The sequence below is a fragment of the Camelus ferus genome, chromosome 8 (assembly GCF_009834535.1).
Source record: "Camelus ferus isolate YT-003-E chromosome 8, BCGSAC_Cfer_1.0, whole genome shotgun sequence".
NCBI lineage: Eukaryota > Metazoa > Chordata > Mammalia > Artiodactyla > Camelidae > Camelus > Camelus ferus.
Genome location: NC_045703.1, coordinates 55,895,544 through 55,912,778, shown reverse-complemented (window position 1 = coordinate 55,912,778; position 17,235 = coordinate 55,895,544). Strand labels below are relative to the sequence as shown.

Here is a 17,235-nt window from a genome sequence, read left to right as displayed (position 1 = left end):
TCCATTCCAGATTTTGAGTAATTACACAATCTTCAGTACACAATAGACATGTGGAGACTGCAGTTTTGAAGAGGACAAAGAAATCTTCCCAGACTTTTCTGGTCTCAACACCTGTCATCTTTAGTTTCTTCATGATTCTTCTCAAGCAGAACACTTATTCCAAGATTGTGCATGCTTAGCTACATTATTTTTCAATTTCCATGCAACTGAATTTTAAAGTTCAAGACTAAAATAGTAATAAGGCCTTATAAATAATTTCTTCTTTCATATCTTAGGTTTAAACTTTGATTTAAAATTTTATTTTCCTAGAGAATGATTTTTTTATGCTATGATGTTCCTGACATCCATTCTAAGTTCTTCTTTCATACTTTAGGCTTAAAGTTTATTAATTAAAATTTAAAAATTTACCTCCCTTGAGAAGGAAATTGTCATACACTGCAATATTCCTTACATTCATTCTAAGTATGGTTCTTCTAGCTAACTCAAATCTATCCTTTAAAAATTTAGTTTATTAGCCACATTCTTCCCTAGCTTCTCTAAATTCATACTGTGATTAAGATGTGTTTCCTTCATTTTTTTAATCATGTCATATACATGTGTATTCTAGTTTCCTTATCTCAGTATGCTGTAATTGATTTTATTGGCTATCTCTCCTATTTCTTCTAATTACCTGGGTGGAAAGGACCACACTCCTAATTTTTTAGCCTGTTTTTCATCATTTATCCCTATTCTTAGCACACTGGAGACTAAAAATTATTGAACAAACCATGTACTAAAGCACTAGATGAAGCCATATTAGCTACAAAGAAACCCACTGGACACATTAACCGCCCAATGACCTCACCATACACTTGTCCAGGTGTGTCTGTATGACATCAGGGTCCACATCCTTCACATCCAGAACATGAAGTTCTGCTTTCACACCATCCAGCACACGCTTGCAGTCAAGCATGCGCTGTTCAAAGTTAGCAGGCTTCTGGAAAAGCTGGAACTTTGTGGTCACCTCTCGAAGTTTCCTCTGTTTGCAGAAATGAAAATAATAAGCACGTCACATCAGAATGGTCATCTCTCTCAGCAGACAACAGTAGTATAACACACACTGCCAGAGAGTTGTAAAATAAAGCGCCAATAAAAACGTTCCTTAAAAGAATGCAGTGAGGTTGCCCGATCACCTCAGCGAACTGCACAGCCCACTGTCATGAATTCCAGTGTCTCAGTCTGAGACACAATGAAAGGCTAAGCTAGCCTTGCTGGAATTAACTGCATTAATTTTCTCACCTGTTTGAAAAACAGTTCAGGAACCTAGAAGTCACAATGCCCTTCATCACAAGCTCAGAGTGAAAGTCAGTCTCACATATCCTGTTAAGGGACGACGTGGGTCTGTATCCCATGCAGTCAGCCTGCCCAGTGTATCAGCCACACCAGTACTGACGGCGGCTCCACATCGAAGGGAAAACCTATACAAAGCTACCTTCTGTGTCTAGATTGCTCCCTCTTCTCAGCTCGTCTAAAAAAAGCAGATTCAATATTGTCCACCCACGCAACAGTTTGTTTCTGCTGCCCTGCCTAGTTTGGAAGGCACTTTCAACACATCACTCCCATCCCAATCTTTACATCACAGAGAAGACCAAGGGCACCCAAGTCATCAGCTCCTTCTCACTTTCTTTTTATGCCCAACACACTGAAAAGTCAAAGGAAGCCGTTCTCCCTCTCACCTGCAGCCCATCCATCTGACTTCCTCCTCTAGCAGTCCTGCCGTCTGGGGAGGTCAGAGGCTGAGAACGTGTGTTCCTTCTCAGCTCCTCTAGAGTTAGCTCCTGGGCTGAGATCTCTGCTTGGATTTTCTACAAAGAGATTAGAAAATGGAGACAAGGTCTTTTTTTTTTTTAAGTGTCACAGAGTCATATAACACATAAGAATATACTGGTCCCTGTACCAGCTTTAATAAGTGTACAGTACAATAATAATACAGGCCACCCATATTGTAGGACAGCTGTGTGTGGGGCATGGAGGTCTTTGTGTTTGTCACTTCTAATGTTTGCCACTTATTTATAAGGAAGGAATTTTCCCAACTTTATAGCTAAGAAAATTCTAATTCTTAAGTGGTTGTCATTTGCCAGGATCTCACATCAAAACCATGAGGACCCAAAAATCCACATGCTGCCCTGCAAGTAAGATCAGCCTTTCTCACTGACTCTCCGTTGGGTTGGCAAGAGAGGCTGGTGCCCTGCAAGTGAGGAGACAATTCCACATGCTTTCTTTACGATGCAAACACCCTCACGTCCCTGGCAGTACCTGGGCTTCCTGCGGGACTTGGAAGGCATCTATCCTGTCAGTCAAGTACGTTGTAAGCTGCTTGTCCAGCTCCCCTAAGCTCTCCTGCAAGACCTGAAGCATGTGGTCAGTTTCACGCAGGACCTGGAGTTGCTTTTCCAAAGAAATCTGCTTGCTCTCTGCCTACATGGGGGAAAATTTAATTATCAGTTGCTCAGCACAAATATAAATAGCTGACTATAAGAAAACCCTTATGTTCTGACCACCAAGAAAAGAAACAACTATAAAAGCACTACTTCAAGACAATGGCCTGCATGGCAAATAAGTAATAACTAGCAAGCATCATGAAGAGGTCCCTCTAATATCTTACGTATCTTGCAGGAAATCACTCATTTTTAATTCTTTCTAAATAAAAATGACAAAATATAAAAATGCCCTTCAGGGCACTATGTTAAGTGAGATAAGTCAAACAGAGAAGGACAAATACTGCATGACCTCAGGTATATGTGGAATCTCAAAAAAACCAAAACAAACTAAAAACTGATGTAAAAACACAAAGCTCATAGACAGAGAGAATTGGTGGTTGCTGGAGACAGGGGTAGGGGTGGGTGAAATAGGTGAAGAGGGTCAAAAGATCAAACTTCTAGTTACAAAGTAAAGAGTTTATAATACAGTAATTATAATTACTATATAATAGTAAGTCATGGAGATGTGATGTACAGAGTGATGATTGTAGATAATGACACTGTATTGCATATTTGAAAGTTGGTAAGAGAGTAAATCTTAAAAGTCCTCATTGCAAGGAATAAAACTTAAAACTATAACCTCATGCCAGAGGTTAACTAGATTTATTGTGGTGATCACTTCCCAATGAATACAAGTATCAGATCATTATGTGTATACCTGAAACTAATATGTTATATGTTAATTACACCTCAATTAAAAAAGAAAAAAATGTGTGCCTAAATAATACATTAAAAGGGAACATAAAATATGCCATTTAATTTAAATTCAGGGCATTTTTAGGAATCAGCAATAAGCCTATTAACAAGAATATAAAATATAACAGAAATGTCTATCAGTAGAATGAACATATAAATTTTTTCCAAAGTTTAAAAAAGTTCTACAGATGTGCACAGTGTCAAACACTATTTACCACACTTTTGGGTTAAGTTTGATGCTATTCATGACCTAAACATGACTAGTTATTTTTTAACATGTGTTTGAAAGCTTCTAATATCCACCCAACCCTCCAATAAAAAGTCTCCTTTCTCTACTTACTGATATGAATATGCATGCTGTGATAACATTCTGAAGATGCATCTAAGAGATTATGACATTTTATAACAGCAGCTTATGTCAAATTCTGATGGCTCTAAGATTTACTAGGATAACATGAGTTATTATTCTTATATACATCTATAATATGATCCTTAAAGGAAATTAGATAGTTCAGAAGTAGAAACAATTTCAATGATAGATTTTTTTATTCATCAAGTTCTACCTGCCTTCTAAGTTTAAGGTCGGCTCTTCCTCACCCAGTATTCCAATGCCCTCAGCATCTCTGTTGGTACCACCTTTCCCCCTGGTGTAAGTTCTCGAGGTCAGCTCCGTACATAAACATCTAACCAACACTCACACATGGCCCGGATCTTACCAGGTGACTCAGTTCTTCGTATCGACTGTTGAAAGCCTCCAGTTTCTCACTGATGATGTCATCAAGGATCCCTCCATCGATCAGGGTCTGGCCAAGTTCCCGAATCTGGGTGCGATTATCTGCTGGATGTCGCAAAACAGATTCTAGAGACTGGATGGAGGTGGGGGAAAAATAATGCATTTACTAAGGCAAAGTGTATCATGGATGCTAAAAAAAAATTTTTAAACAAATAATTCTATCTTCTAGAAATCTACCTAAGGAACAAGAGCATAAATGATTAATCCACAAAAATATCCCTCATGGTATTAACACATAAAATTGAGAACTCAGCATGAAAGATAATATATAATATAATCCAAAAAAAGTTCAGTGATTATTAATTACATGGGAAAATGTTCATGGTGTGATAACCAAGTTTAAAAGCAAAAAAGAAGGGAAGAGTATAGCTCAGTGGTAGAGCACATACTTGGCATGCATGAGGTCCTGGGTTTAATCCCCAGTACCTCTGTCAAAATAAATAAATAAATAAACCGAATTACTGCCCCCCACCAAAAAAAGACAAAACAAACAACAACAAAAGCAAAAAAGAATACTATACAAATAAAATTATCTCAGACTGTTATTGATTATATAACTAAAAATAGGTACTCATTTTTCTACAACATATACAAAATATTAGGCACTGTTTTACACACATACTTTATATATACATAAATCTAACTAACCACATGGGCTAAATATTATTCCCATATTACGGATGGGAAAACTGACGCTCAGAGAGGTTAAGTAATTTGCCAACATACACACAGTAAAAAGAAGATTCCAACTTGGCTCCAAAGCCTTGGTGATACCAAAGCCTTTGATCCAGTTACTAAAAAGTAATACCTTCCAGCATGTATATGTAAAAAAAATAATAATGATGATAAGAAAGAAATACACTAAAATGTCTTAAAGGGTTATCTTAGAGTTTACTTTATACTTTTCTCCATATTTCTAGAATGCACGTTTTAACTCTCATGTTAGGAAAGTATGTGTCTGTAAAATAAGTTTTCATAATTCTTTTTAGTACTCTCAATCCCTCGCTCTGCTATTTTATGTGAGAAGTGACATCTTTTCTCCAGCAGAGCATCTGGCTCCTGAAATTTAGGTACCACATTTGACTTATTTCTGACCTTTAATACAGTCATTTACTTAATTACCACATCATGTTCCTACAGTTTAAAAAGCATAGCTACCTTCTTCCTCCTTTTTTTTTTCTTTAAAGCAAATCTATTCTCTTCACATTTTAATTCATTTAAGTAACAGGTATTAAGTTATCATGTGCTACAGGCTGCACTGGTTACTGGAGAACAACCAAAAATTCAGACACGTTTCTTGGCCTCAAGGAGCTCAAGCCTCGGCTTGGGGATAGGATCCTATGTCTCCAACATTGCCCTCTCCAACCTGTCTTCCTCCAACTTTTCACAACTGAAGATAACAGAGCAGGCACCACTGAAACACAGTCCTTGCTGGGTCTAATAAGCAACAATAGCTTTATGAAGACAAAAGGTAGCAATTGTCCTAATAATATAAGGCAGAGTCTTACCCACGGACTGGTGAAAACAACCTGGAAAGTCACTAGAGCACTTTGCGATGTCTAAAATGTACTAATTAGCAAACAACTAACCACCTCATGAGGCTGAGCTAGTGGGCCACCAATAATCTAAATATATATGATGGTATAAATACTTCAGGCAATGGAAGAAAACACAAGTTACACCAAAAATCACCAAGGAAGCAAAAGTGTTCGCTGGCATGAGGCATTACGTTCCTCGTTAAACCCTCATTCGGCCTCACTGCAACCAAAAGAACCACTCATAACGCAGGCTCCCACCTCCAGAGCTTCACTGACAGCATCTGTCTTCCCGGGCAGGGTCTCTGTGCTCTTCATCCGCTCCTCCAGAGTGTTTAGCCAGGTGGTCTCAAGGTCCAAATAGTGAAGCAGTTCAATCCAACAAGACCATACCTCCTAAGTAGGCAGGAAAAAACTTAGATTAGATAAGATGCCACTTAGAGAGACGGTGCATCTCCCCCGCTACACATTCTCTCTAATTAATAATTTCATTTAGATACGAGTATATATGGGCACTGAGAAACTGAGGGAGCTGAAATTTCAACTAAGCGAAATAAAACTGAATTCTTCAATAGATCATATTAGACCAACTGGAAGGAGGAGGGAGGCAAAGAGGAATGACCTGCCTCACTCTTTAACACTAAAATTAATTCCAAGACTCTATTTAAATGTCAAAAATAAAGTTATATAATTAGTAGAAGAAATCAGGAGGGAAACATTATTAGTTTGGTTTTTTTTAATAGAAAGGTAAAAAATACCCAGACTTGTGACACTTTTTAACAATTACACAGGAAACTGGAATTCCCTGGGGTCCACCCTATTCCAACTTAGAGCTAACTGCTGTAATCATTTGATGTATACTCTTTCCAACTTTTTTCTAAATTCATATGAACGTGTCTATACATCAAGAGGGCCACATTTTACCCCAGTCGGAGTTTTGCTATGCTTACTGTATTAGTTGCAACCACGGAATCCCCATTCCCGTGGGGAATTGGGGGCAGGGGCATGAATGTATCCTCCACTTCCTAGGAGTAAAACTATGGGAGGAACAAGCCCCTTCCTCATATAGGAGGAGCCTATTTGATGGATAAATTTAGGAGACAGCTCAGCGTGGAGCCTCCTGGGTTGGTCCTCCTTCAGACCCATAGACCGAGGGAGGACACATTCTAGTGTGCACTCCACATGAGGCATACTCACCAGGTCAAGGGTCAGCAACTTTTCTATAAAAGGCCAGATAGTAAATATTTTAGGTTTTACAGGCTGCATTTGGCCTCTGAAACAGATTCTTCTTTATTTTTTCTGTGTGTGTGCATGTTTTGTTTTTAACAACTCTTTAAAAATATACAAACCATTTTTAGCTCCTGGGCCATAGAGAAACAGGCCACAAACCAGATCTGACCCTCAGGTTGTAATTTGCCAACAACTGGCTAAGATTAGAAGGGAAATTGGTATCTGGTCCCCCAAATTTATATAGGCAGAAAGGACTGAGAAATCTACCCAGCTGCAAGCACAGCCCTATTTCTTATGGGAAGCAAAGGACAGCTCGCAGAGAAGCTCTCCCAGGAAGCAGCACTGGCCCCTAATAGGGCAACAGTCCCTGCCCCCGGAGTAGGGGCCACTGACTGCACGTGCCCAGGTGCATTTCAGAATTACCAGTATTAGATTTCAGAGTCACTAATACCAGTGCCTGCCATTTTTACCTTCCGCTGCCCCAGCTTTTTTGAATGTGAGTGTCTGCTGAGGTTTTCCTGTACCTATCTCAGAATTGTGTTGGGTTTATGAGGTGCAGATAACTTATCTCTATTGCGCCCAGGTCACCAGGTGCCACACCTAAATACCTGCACTGGAAGAAGCTGTTCCTAGGAGCCCCCTCTGCATTTGGACCTGATGCAGATCACAAGATCCTGGACTCCAAGCTTGATGCTGTGCTGGATAAGACTTTGGGCATCCCTGGAGAGCGTTAAGTGTATTTCACACGTGGAACGAATCAAACTAATTTATGACGAGAGAGTGGATAACAATGGCCACAAATTTTCTGCTGCTAATCCCACGAAATGGTGAGATTATTTTCTCCTCCCTGAGAATGTGATGTGCTTAGACCAAAAGAAGGCTACAGAGGTGGCACTGTGCCAAAGTGCAGACCTAGCCTTTAAGAGGACTGGCAGCTTCTGCTTGCTCCCTCTTAAAAGCCAGCTGCCACGCTGTAGAAGAGCTGTACATTGTGAGGTCATGGTGGAGGGAGACCTGGAGGATGACAGGCCGTCATGAAGGTTCCAGCTGAGCTCCCAGTGAATGCAGGGACCATGTGGACCTGCTCCACAGGGAGCAGAAGAGCCACCCAACTGAGTCAAATCAACCCACAGAATCATGAAAAAATGTATTAACGGTTGTTTTTGTAAGTCATTATGCTTGGGCAAGGTTTGTTACACAACAAATAATAACTGAAACATAAGTGTTTATATTTAAAATATAAAATCGTGGCTGGGAAGACTATTTACCCCTTCTGGATCATGATTACTCCAAGAGAGGGATCAAGAGATGGGATAGGATGGGAGAGAAGGAAACAGGTTCTGTAGTGCCAATTAATTTTATTTTAAAACAAGATCTGGAAAAAATACAGCAAAATGTTAACATTTGTTGTATCTGAGGGATACGTATAAAAGTGTTCGTAATATTAACTGTACCCTTATATAAATTTGGACTGTTTCATGATTTAAAACATTTTAAAGGAATCTAAAAATAATCAAGGTAATAAAGTTGCACTCTTCAGTAGGATGGCATCCTTACTCTAATTTAGAAATTTGGCTGTTTCCACAAGATCCCTTGGTAATCCCTCACATAATTTTAAGAGTGCTTCCATTTTGAAATCTCTTTTCTAATTCTTGTCACTTCCTCTTTCAAAGATACAAAGGTGTCACCTTTCTCTTTTATCTATAGTGTTCTCTCACATTTTCCCTTTTCTTCTTTCAGGCTAATTCTCTCAAACTACTTCAAAAGTAATTCTAAAAATAATTCTCCAAGCAATTCTACAACCTCAAAATATTTCATTCCTCATCCTTAAACTGTCACCTCCAGGTCCTAAACACAGAAACAACACAGAATCCATGGTGGTCTTTTGTTAGTGTGGGATAACCTGGGGACCCCATTCATTATTTAAGCATATTGTGAGTACTTTGGCTACAAATAAAGAGAAAAAAAGAAAAGGCAAAATCATGGGTGGTTAGGACAGAGAAGAAAATATGGGCAAGACTGTAGAATTCAATCCCAGGATCACTTATGGGGATTTAAGATTATCCATACAGAATGTTATATATTATATTTACAGAACTTTAAATTCTCAAATGAGTAACCTCAGCTGTTTTATGTTAGATGATATCTTAATATTACAGAATAAGATTTTGTTTGACTTGTAACTTTCTTATTAACTAATTTGAATTACACATATTTACCTTAGCACAAAATTGATTCAGAATAAGTGAATAATGAGTGAATTTAGCTTAAATATTGTGGTTGTGATTACCATTTTAGGATTTATTACAATACAATCATTTGATTTAGGTTGAACTGAATTTAAATTGTTATAAATTCAAGGGCTTCTTAAGTCTGATCAATAAGATGTAACAAAAGTCACACTAATGTATAAACAAACAAGCAAAATCTTAATTTTATTTTTTTTTAAATCACAGAATCATCTACATCTTAAACTGGCCAGGGCAGGGGAAATGGTCCAGTAAAATACACATTCAAGTTCATCTTTTCTTCACTCTAAATAAAACCTGTAATTTTAGACACCACTCTAAAAAAAATACCCCTCAATTTATCTCTCTGCACTAACCAGGCAAAACAAAACCAAGAAGATATTCACAGTATATTGTTTTAGAATTTTAGGACTGGAACAGACCCTCCAGGTCATCTGTAACATGAAAACCCTGATTTCACATTTAATAAACGTAACAACTGAAGCTAAGAAACGACTTTACCAAGAACCTCCCACCAACTGAAGGCAGATCTTGGTCTTCAATTTTCCAGTCTCTCTGTTTCACTTTTATCAACCTACTACCTAAATTATTATCTACTAATTATTAATATTATGATCTCATGAAAGAACTACTTTTCTTTAGTGATCTAGTAATTGAAAAGAAACATGGAGAGTTTTTTTTCCAAGATATGGAAATGGTTAGTACATTACAAAATCTGAATCTCAGAAATACATCAGTGAAAAAAAATACCATACCTCTAGTGTGTGGCACTTTCCTCGAATTCTATTACAAAGAAGTTGATAATTCTCCAGCACGACATTGAGCTCAGATGTCAACTCCTGGCCACCAGAGGGCACTTTTGCAGCTAATAACTTGATGTTGTCCTTGAGAATCTTCACTCTCACCTCCTTCTGCAACACATCCTCTTTCGCCCTCTGTTTCAAGACAGAATGAACTTGAAAACTGTCTCCCTATCTCAGTAACCAACTTCTTTCTTTTTCAAAAAATGTGACTAAACCAAAATTAAAACATCTGGATGATTCTAACTACCTAGTTGGAACATTATGTAGGTAATCAATACAGAGAGCACCTGTTGAAATAAGAAGGGTAACTACAAAGTTTCACTCATTATACATCCCAATGTACACAGTCCCCACATGGGCATTTTCATTAAATAACAGCAGTGGTAAATACCTAAGTTATCCTAAATTATGTTCACTGACAGGATGTAGTGTCAAAGTCTGGGCCCCTAATAAGAATTAAGTGAATTCATTTTGATTAAGTAAATTTAATTTTAATATATTTTAATTGAATTAAAAATAATTTAAGTGAATTCATTCATTTTAATTCCCCTCCCCAAAATAAAACTTTAATTGACACTGGAAGTCTGAGCTTATTGGTCTGAAATACATTTTCACAAAAAATGAAAGTACACCATGGTGGACGTATTCTTTAAAAATAATATAAATATTTTTTCTCCTGGAACATAAGTATATCTATCCTTCTGATAATTAACAGCATTTCAAAAATGATGAGGTTATACTGGGAAGATCTGAACTAGAAATAGCTTCTTTCCTCATTCTCCCTCTGTGCTTAAGATGAAGCCTCACACACAGGAAAAATCAAACTAAAACAGCCTTTCGCTCTCCTGTGTAGCCTTTTTTACTACTTAATGGTTTTAAAATTCTCTAGGTTGGGGTAAAATGATTAAGTGCAGTTTTTTTTTTTTAATCCTAATGGTTGTTTGGCAGAATAAAAACAGAATGTTGCCCGATCAAGGGTTTTAGTCTCATTTTTCTAAACTCTCATTCCTAGCAACCTTAAGAAACCATAGAACGACAATGTCAATAGCACAAAGGAGAAGAATAAATGAAATAAGATGGTTCTTAACACAGTAGGCTACCTTTAAAATACTCTACATACTGAGTATTTGTAAAGTTCCAAGAAAGCTACACTAAAAAAGTGTTTCTGTGAAAATACTACACTAAAAGCCCCTTTTATTTACTTTGATTAAAATACAATAATGCACTGATGAAATATAATCCTTTAAAAAAATATCTGCAACAGAGATTTTTGTTTTTTTTACACTTGTAGGCACGCTAAGTGTGGGGTAAAACTGTGCTGATCTTTTTTTTTTTTTTTTTTTTTGTAGCTTTTAAGACATTATCTCCTTTGGCTTCAACACAGAAGGATATTTGAAGTAGTGTTAGAATGAGGCCCAGTTCTTTTATTATATAAAAAAGAGGAGTTCAAGATTATTGACATAGGAATGTAAGTTTTAAGGAAAGACATCCTAAGGACCCAACTGATACTCAATCCCTTGATGACATTCCTACCGCTATTCTTACCTGCTCTAATAATATTTTGGTATTCATGCATGCCCCATGTACTAGCTGGAAGAATACAGTTGACGAAATAAAGATAAACCCCAACCAAACTGGGAAGTCTCTCTTGTTTCTTATGAAAAGCAATTCTTTCTGAAAATCTTTAGAAATAGATAGTGGCGATGGCTGCACAACATTGTGAATATAAAACTGACGCCACTAAATGTGAGTCTTTCTCTGTGGCCCCCGCGAGGTTCTAGTGTCAGAAACTTTCCCGGGGGCCCTCATGGACCCAACTTATGGGCCAAGTTAAACACATGGACTCTCAGCATCCTATCCTACTAAAATCAGGCAGCTGCCCTTCTGTTTTCTTTTTAATTTGAGATCTTACTATGAAGGATTATATGTACAGATCACACCTTACAGCCAGTAGATGACTAACCGCCTGATTGATTTTGAAGGGAGGAGGGAGACAGAAAGCCTGTGGACACTGGTGGTCCCCACCTCACCTTCATCTCCTCCACAGCACTCTCAAGTTCTTCCGGGGACTTGTACTCAAAATCCCTCTCCAGGTATTCTTCTTCTGCCTGCGTCATCCACTCCTGCATCTCTGCCAAGTCTTTCTTCAGGTTCACCACTTTTTCCTGACTTTCAGACAATCTATTTTTTTTAATAGTAATCTAGGAAGGAAAAGCCATTCACTCCAATAAACAAATCTAAATGCTTTAAATGTCAACTTCTAGTTTCTAGTATCTAAAGACACAGTAATAACTTTCCACAAAGAGCCTTAAGGTTCAAAATTCAGATGAAATCCTTTATACATTTTGTGCTGATCCTGTGGAACACAAGCAATAGTGAAAACAATAATTATAACCAGGATTCCGTTTCACATTTTGGACATTCATCTAATTTGGAAATACTTATTTTTTTAAAATGCAAACTTTTGACAGATAAATACTCAAATGAAGGACTCTAACCTACGGCAATAAAAGCACGTATTTCATGAAAATCTACTGTAGCATTATTTATGGGGGAAAAAACTGAAGGAACCAAAACATCCATTTTCTCTTTTTAACAGGATTTCCCCATTAAGATTGCACTTTTAAAAAGCAGAGAAGAGGAGACTGCTGTTAAAGATGATCATAAAACACTGCTTTATAAAGTTTTGGTTTTGATAATCTACTATACTTGTATATTCCACACAGACAAAAAAAAGGTTACATCAGAAAATCAGTATCCCTCAGAATCCAGTCCAGTAACTTTGTTAAATATTTCAGGAAGACTAAAAACATTCTTCAGAGAGATCCTCCCTCTAACCACAAACTGCCTTCCACTGTGGGAGAAGGTATCGTCCCACACAGATCAGCCAGCACGCACTTCACTATTCAACCGCACACCCAAATTACATCGCACAGAAGTGGTCGCCTTGCCAGGGCTTGCCTGGCTGTGAAACTGATGGTGACGATAGGGCAGGACAGGACTAGGATGGCTCTCACAGGAATACGGGGGGAGGCTTGGTGGCCTTCCCGTTCCTCTCTCTAAACAGGATCACAGTCATAAAAACAGACAGGGGCTGAACAAGAGCTTGGATTCCACTGCCCCACGTGGTACTCGGACAGCCTACTGCCAGCAGTGTACACAGTCCTGCTTCCCCCGTCTTGCTGATCAACACTTTCACCTGGTGAGCTTTAAAAAAAATACAGACTTCAGGGCCCTACTTCCCCAAAATTCTGCTTACTAATAGTTTCTAAACACTAGTCAGTTATATAATTTTCCTGGATCCATAGAGAAATGAGAAAAATTAAAAATGCAGCAAACTTTTCAAAAAAAAAAAAGCTCAAAACTAACATTAATTCTCCTGATATTATATACTTTCTACTTTTTGGCATTAAAATGTTTTCCTTCTCGTGATATCACGGATATAATAAATGAGATAAATTTTTTATTTGTTGACTTTACATGCGTATCCTTTCTTAGCAAAATTAAACTTTGGCAACATTATGTTTGTCCAAAATTTCTTCAACCTTTTCACTATTCGGTGAACTGCTTTAGATAATTACTCATGCAACAACACATGGTTGCCTCCTTGCTGAAGACACTTAAAAATTTCCCATGCATTTATTGCCATACTTTGAATCAATAGTAATTCACAATTAGTTCTGTTTTCATATGTGTAAGTATGTATGTGTATAGACAGATAAATAGACACACAGATCTAAATATCCATATGTAACATGCATCTGTCTCTATCCATCTATCTATTTCTTCCTTGCACCTCATTGTCACTTCCAAACCATCTTCCCTGCTTAGTTCCCCCAAAACCCAGCTCCTTCAAGCACATGTCATCGAATTACAGCACAGTTAGAGAAGTCTGAATTTGGCTAGAATATAAGATGATATTACAAAGTTTTTTTTTTAGGTGTCACAATGATATTCCAGTTTTGTAGAACATTGTTCTCATTCATGGAAGAAGCATGCTAAAGTATTTAGGAGTACGCTGTCATAATATTTTTCACTTCCTGTCAAAAGTACATATTTAGGGAAAAAAAAAGGTATACGTGTGTGTATGTTGGGAGAGACCTGGGGAGAGGGAAAAAAGGCAAATGTGGTAAAACAGTAACAATCAGCAGATTTAGGAATGGTTTATGGCTGTTCTCTCAACCATTACTTCAACTTTTCTTTAAGTTTGAACATGTTCAAAATCAGGAATTGGGGGGGGACAAAACAAGATACTCAGGGATGCAAATATAAAATTTTCCTGTATATACATTAAACAAAAAGTACTGTATTAAGGGATAAGCGCTATCTACACGACCGTCTGCGGAGTATTCCTGCATTTCACATTTTCTTCTCTCATTTTTCACCCTTTGCTCACTCACTTCAGCTACATGCAACCTCACTATTATTCCACCAACAAAACAGAAGGCATCAGAAGAGAACTACATCTCACTCCTCGTGTCCCGTAGCTGCCTTCCCTTCTGTTACACGGAGGGACCACTTGACAGCAGTTCTTCCCCTCAGAGGGTGGATCTCATTCCCTCCCACGTAATCACAGACTTCGCTTCGGAAATTATCTTCTCTCCATCTCTTCTGCATCGTTACTCTCTCCCCCTAAATGAAGTCCTTGTCGGCAGGCAGACATCCTGTGACATCACTTATTTTTAAAAATTACAAAAACAGCTCTTAGGATCCCCATGTCCCTTCCAGCACCTACCTCATTGAATAGAGAAAGTTCTCGAAGTTGGCTACACTTGCTGCAGTACCTCACTTCCTTTCCTCTCCTCAACATTCTCCAACATGACTTTTCTTCCCCACCACCCGACTGGGACCACTTTTCTCAAGGTCACGATAAGCCTCCGTCTGGTCAAATCTAAAGCGTGCTCTCCAGTTCTGATTGGCCTCAGCAATCCTCAGCATTGGACACTGTGCAGAGCTTTCTCCACCTGGCCTCTGGGGCCTCACACTCTCCTGGTACCTCTCCTCTGGCTGACCTCACCTTTGTAGCATCCTTGCCCAGCAGTAAGTGCTGTAGAGTCCTATTTCCATGTCTAGTAATCTTGAATTTAACTCTTTCAGTATGGAAGTCATCATTTCACCAGCTCCCACAAAAGCATCTCCTGAGCCTTCACCATTTCAGTAAATAGCACCATAATTCACACCAAATGGAAGCTTCGCAAAAATCCTGAGCTGTCCTTCACTATTCACTTTTTCTCATACCACACATCCAATCTATTACTAGACTCCTAGCTCCACTTTCAGAATATACTCCAAACCTAACATTTCTCATGACCTCCACCACCATCTCCCGAGTCAACCTAGTCCAAGGGGCCAGCCTCCCTCTCCAAGACTGCAACAACCTTCTAAGTATTCTCCTGTTTTCACTCTCGATTTCCCAGAGCAAATTATCCACCTGGAAGCCAGGGTGACCTTAAAAACTCTATTGTATGTCGACTTCTTGCTCAAAACCTTCTGCTTTCTATGTGAAATTATACTTGAAATAAAACTCACAATCTGTGCTTCAAAGACCATATACAACCCATCTCCACCTACTTTCTGACCTCAGATCTTACCATTCTCCCACCCAGTGACTCCTCCCTTCATTCTATTCCAGCTGCAATGACTTTCTCATTCTTTATTGAACACATCAAGCTCATTCCCGACCAGGAGCCAAAGTGGACAATATTAACCTCCCTTAATTTAAAAGAATGATCCATTTCTTGCCCCAACCTGCCACCCACGCTACAGTTACTCTAGACTGCTGCTTTTCAGATTGGATGGGCTATGAGTTCAGTTTAGTCCATCAAGAGAAGCCACTGTCTAGCTCTTGAAAATCACACATAGCAAAATTGAAAAACTCACCTCCTTACTGAATTTCTCCAGTTGTGTTTGGTGGTCAACTAGTTTCGTTTGCATCCAGGTTTTGATCCCAGCAACTGGGCAGCTACGAAGGTTAGCCTCTATTTCTTTCATGTCTTTCAGAGATGATTCAGTTGTTTCTATTTCGTTAACAAATGCCTGAACACACAAAATAAGTCCTTGCTGAGTGCGTTCTTACATAAGTGAATGCCATTATTATAGTTTTCTCTGCCCATATCCCTGCAAGTATTTTAAGAACAGACTGCTTGGGACTTGGGACTTTAACTACTTAAGAAATATTGTGTCAAGAAATTCATTTCACCTGGGTGCTTTGTACAGCCATCTGCTAAATTAGATTGAAAATACTTGAATCTCTGCCGGGAATAGTACTTTTAATTCATTTAGAGAAGCCTAATGATTTCACCAAATATAAAATGTCAGTATTACTGGCAAACTTCATTCATTAGATATGTTTTTCTTAAAGCCTCACCATGTGGCACAATAAGATCAATATACAATTGGTAATTATGACACTAAGATTGCCATTGTAACATAAAACAGCAGCTCCTAATGAACTAAAATCCCTCTTGTGTTCTCCATCCAAAATTCTATGACTGTGGCCCAATATAGAAATATGAACAGTTGTTCTTTCACTGGCTATAAAGTTAAAAAAAAAAAAAGGTTTATGATGAAAGACATTTTATCTAGCTTTATTGTCATGGCATATTCTTATAATTTTAATAATAGCAAATAATAAAGAAGAAAATGTTATTTATTACAGCAGGTTCACTAGATCAGCAGAACTCACAGAGCACTGGTCAAGCTGTCTTTGTAGTCCTTCGGGATCTCCTTGGATAGCCTGCTCTTTCATTACGAAGTCTTTCACACCATCCATCCACTTCTCAATGACTTTTGAATCAGCCTAAATCGAACACAATAACAAAGGGGGATATTACTCAGTGACATTCGACCTACTGCATCTCAAGATCTATTGCTACTGGAAAAAAAGGCAACTTTTCAAAACTTTGATAGCATCATTTTCATATATTTTATTTCTTTTTTTAGATCCTCCAATGCTGAAAAATAATTATCTTCTTCATTGTTGACTAAAATCCTCATGAGATGATATCTTTGTGATCATACTAAAGCTTTCAAGACACTCTCCAGTGACCCAAGCTATTTTGCTTAATGTGAGCAATATCTATGATTAAAAATTCAAATTAAAGGGGAAAAATGCTTTTCTAATATAATCAGCTAAAAAAAATCTTTTGTTCTCAAATAATTTAGAACAATTTTCTCAAGTTACCTACTCAAAGCAGGAATAAATAAAGAATAGAGTGAAGGGAATACAATAGACCGTTCTTAGTTCAGCTGTGGGATGCCTTATCTAAGAGCCCAGTACAGTCTGCTGCCCAACTCCTTTCTTTCATCCAACATTTACTAAGCACCCACTGTAACCCAGTTACTGCATGTGGTGCTGGGGGAATGAGAAAGGAAACATTTTGCAGAAAGAAAGACACTTGAGAGATGCAG

At 38.1% G+C, this 17,235-nt stretch overlaps 1 protein-coding gene across 12 annotated transcripts in view; it reads right to left on the bottom strand.

The window, feature by feature from the left end:
- UTRN (utrophin) overlaps positions 1 to 17,235 on the bottom strand; it is a 456,315-nt gene that overhangs the window by 291,029 nt on the left and 148,051 nt on the right. For 11 of the 12 annotated variants that reach the window (XM_032485082.1, XM_032485084.1, XM_032485083.1 and 8 more), the window contains 9 exons: positions 16,511 to 16,624; positions 15,706 to 15,861; positions 11,856 to 12,026; positions 9,778 to 9,957; positions 5,805 to 5,939; positions 3,932 to 4,081; positions 2,296 to 2,457; positions 1,716 to 1,844; positions 845 to 1,018 (listed from right to left, as the gene is read on the bottom strand). In XM_032485082.1, coding sequence (XP_032340973.1) covers positions 845 to 1,018; positions 1,716 to 1,844; positions 2,296 to 2,457; positions 3,932 to 4,081; positions 5,805 to 5,939; positions 9,778 to 9,957; positions 11,856 to 12,026; positions 15,706 to 15,861; positions 16,511 to 16,624 — 1,371 coding nt within the window. The remainder of the gene's footprint in view (positions 1 to 844; positions 1,019 to 1,715; positions 1,845 to 2,295; positions 2,458 to 3,931; positions 4,082 to 5,804; positions 5,940 to 9,777; positions 9,958 to 11,855; positions 12,027 to 15,705; positions 15,862 to 16,510; positions 16,625 to 17,235) is intronic. The other variant, XM_032485090.1, reaches the window with a different exon arrangement.